Source organism: Pteropus vampyrus, unplaced genomic scaffold (assembly GCF_000151845.1).
Source record: "Pteropus vampyrus isolate Shadow unplaced genomic scaffold, Pvam_2.0 Scaffold43, whole genome shotgun sequence".
Lineage (NCBI taxonomy): Eukaryota > Metazoa > Chordata > Mammalia > Chiroptera > Pteropodidae > Pteropus > Pteropus vampyrus.
Genome location: NW_011888824.1, coordinates 4,796,332 through 4,797,951, shown reverse-complemented (window position 1 = coordinate 4,797,951; position 1,620 = coordinate 4,796,332). Strand labels below are relative to the sequence as shown.

Below are 1,620 nucleotides of genomic sequence, written 5' to 3'. Positions count from 1 at the left end.
GATCTTCTGTGTGGATACTGAAATCACAATAATTACTACATAGATAGTATTAGAGATGCAATGAAAATCAGAGTGATCTCAGAGTGGTCCTCAGACTAGCAATGACAACATGGTCTGAGTACTGATTAGAAATGTAAATTCTTAAGTCCCATATAGACTTAATGACTTGGAAGCCCCAGGAGTGATGCTCCATTTGATGCAGGATGAACTTTGAGAACTACCTATATGTTAATACAGGAGATAGGAAAGTTAATTGCTTAGAGAAGTAGCAAAGTTTTTCAATGAGGTAATATTTAGACCACCTCAAGTTATTGCAAGGGTAAGTGGCGGGACCTTAAAATTAAAGGGAGCAGCATTTGTAAAAAGCTGGGATAAAAAGATCTCAGGTAAGATCAAATGAAATTCTACAAAAGCATAAAGTGTTAGCTGTTAATATCAGAAAATCATGCCTTGCTAGGAAGCCTTTTGTTCTTTACGAATCCTGATAAAACATCACAAAGTTCTTCCTATTCATCTACTTTTTAGTCTGTTGCTGTTGAGCTCAGTACAGAGAGCTTGGAGAGTCAGTGTAGCTGCCCTGGCATACCACCATTTTCCACAATTTCCCCACATCTTTATAGAACATAGGAGAAATAGTTCTATAGAGCAGGCATACTAAAAAGGGCGATTAAAGTTAAAGGAGGCCGGGGCCCGTTAATGACATCACCGGGCGCCCACCGCGGGTGTTTTCTAGTAACAACGGGTGTCTTCGGGGGCGGGACTTGCGCGGGGCTGACGTCACTACAGAGCGCCGGGCGCGCTCCTTTGGCGGCGGATTCAAAGGTTCAGGCCATGATCTCGGGTATAAAGAAGTGATTTAGCGGCCGAGTTGTTTTCGCTCTCCCGGCTAACGTAAGCTTCTGTGCGGTGCAGGGAGGACTTCGGAAGCTGAGGCCGCTGGTGCCTGAAGGAGAAGATGGCGTTCTCGACTACAGTCTCTCAGAAGCAGCGAATAAGGCGCAAGGCTCCCCGCGGCTTTCTAAAGCGCGTCTTCAAACGACAGAAGCCTCACCTTCGTCTAGAGACAAGTGGCGACCTACTGGTGAGATCCTGTTTCTTCTTGGGCCTGAAGCGGGGCAGGGCGAGGTAGGGGAAATACACCCCAGCCTTGATTTCGCGGCCCCCAGGAAATCTAGTTCTTTCAGGCCTATGTTTAAGGCGTTTACCGCAATGACTAGACAGGTTTGCCCCAGCCTGTCATGTCAGTTCATACTCGTGATGTTTAATTGTACCGGGGCCCACTGAAATGTAGATATCTAGACCTTTTTTGCGGGAGGCTATTAGCCACATCATCTTAAGGAGAGAACTAACGTTAAATTCTTGTTTATAGCTTTTAAATAGAGCTGTTCAGGAGCAGTCTGGCGCAGTGCTTAGGGTACTTTTCAAAGGTATGAAGGATAGTTTTTTAAAAGTAGATTTTGGAATTCAGGCCGGGTTATTTTTATTTAAGTATTGTAAAAGGCATTACTGACATGCCCCCCCCTCCTTTTTTTTTACGTTGTTAACCAAATATATTGCCTTATTTACTCTACTAATTGTAAAACCCGGATTCAGAAATTTATATTATGCTCTCAGCTCTGA

At 44.2% G+C, this 1,620-nt stretch overlaps 1 protein-coding gene across 2 annotated transcripts in view; it reads left to right on the top strand.

Moving 5' to 3' along the window:
* Window positions 1-1,620, top strand: part of CENPW (centromere protein W) — a 9,136-nt gene that overhangs the window by 202 nt on the left and 7,314 nt on the right. The window contains exon 2 of one of the 2 annotated variants that reach the window (XM_011358742.2): window positions 917-1,081. In XM_011358742.2, the coding sequence (XP_011357044.1) occupies window positions 956-1,081 (126 nt within the window). In that variant the 5' untranslated portion in view covers window positions 917-955. Of the gene's footprint in view, window positions 1-783; window positions 1,082-1,620 lie in introns of those variants that run through there. The other variant, XM_011358741.2, reaches the window with a different exon arrangement.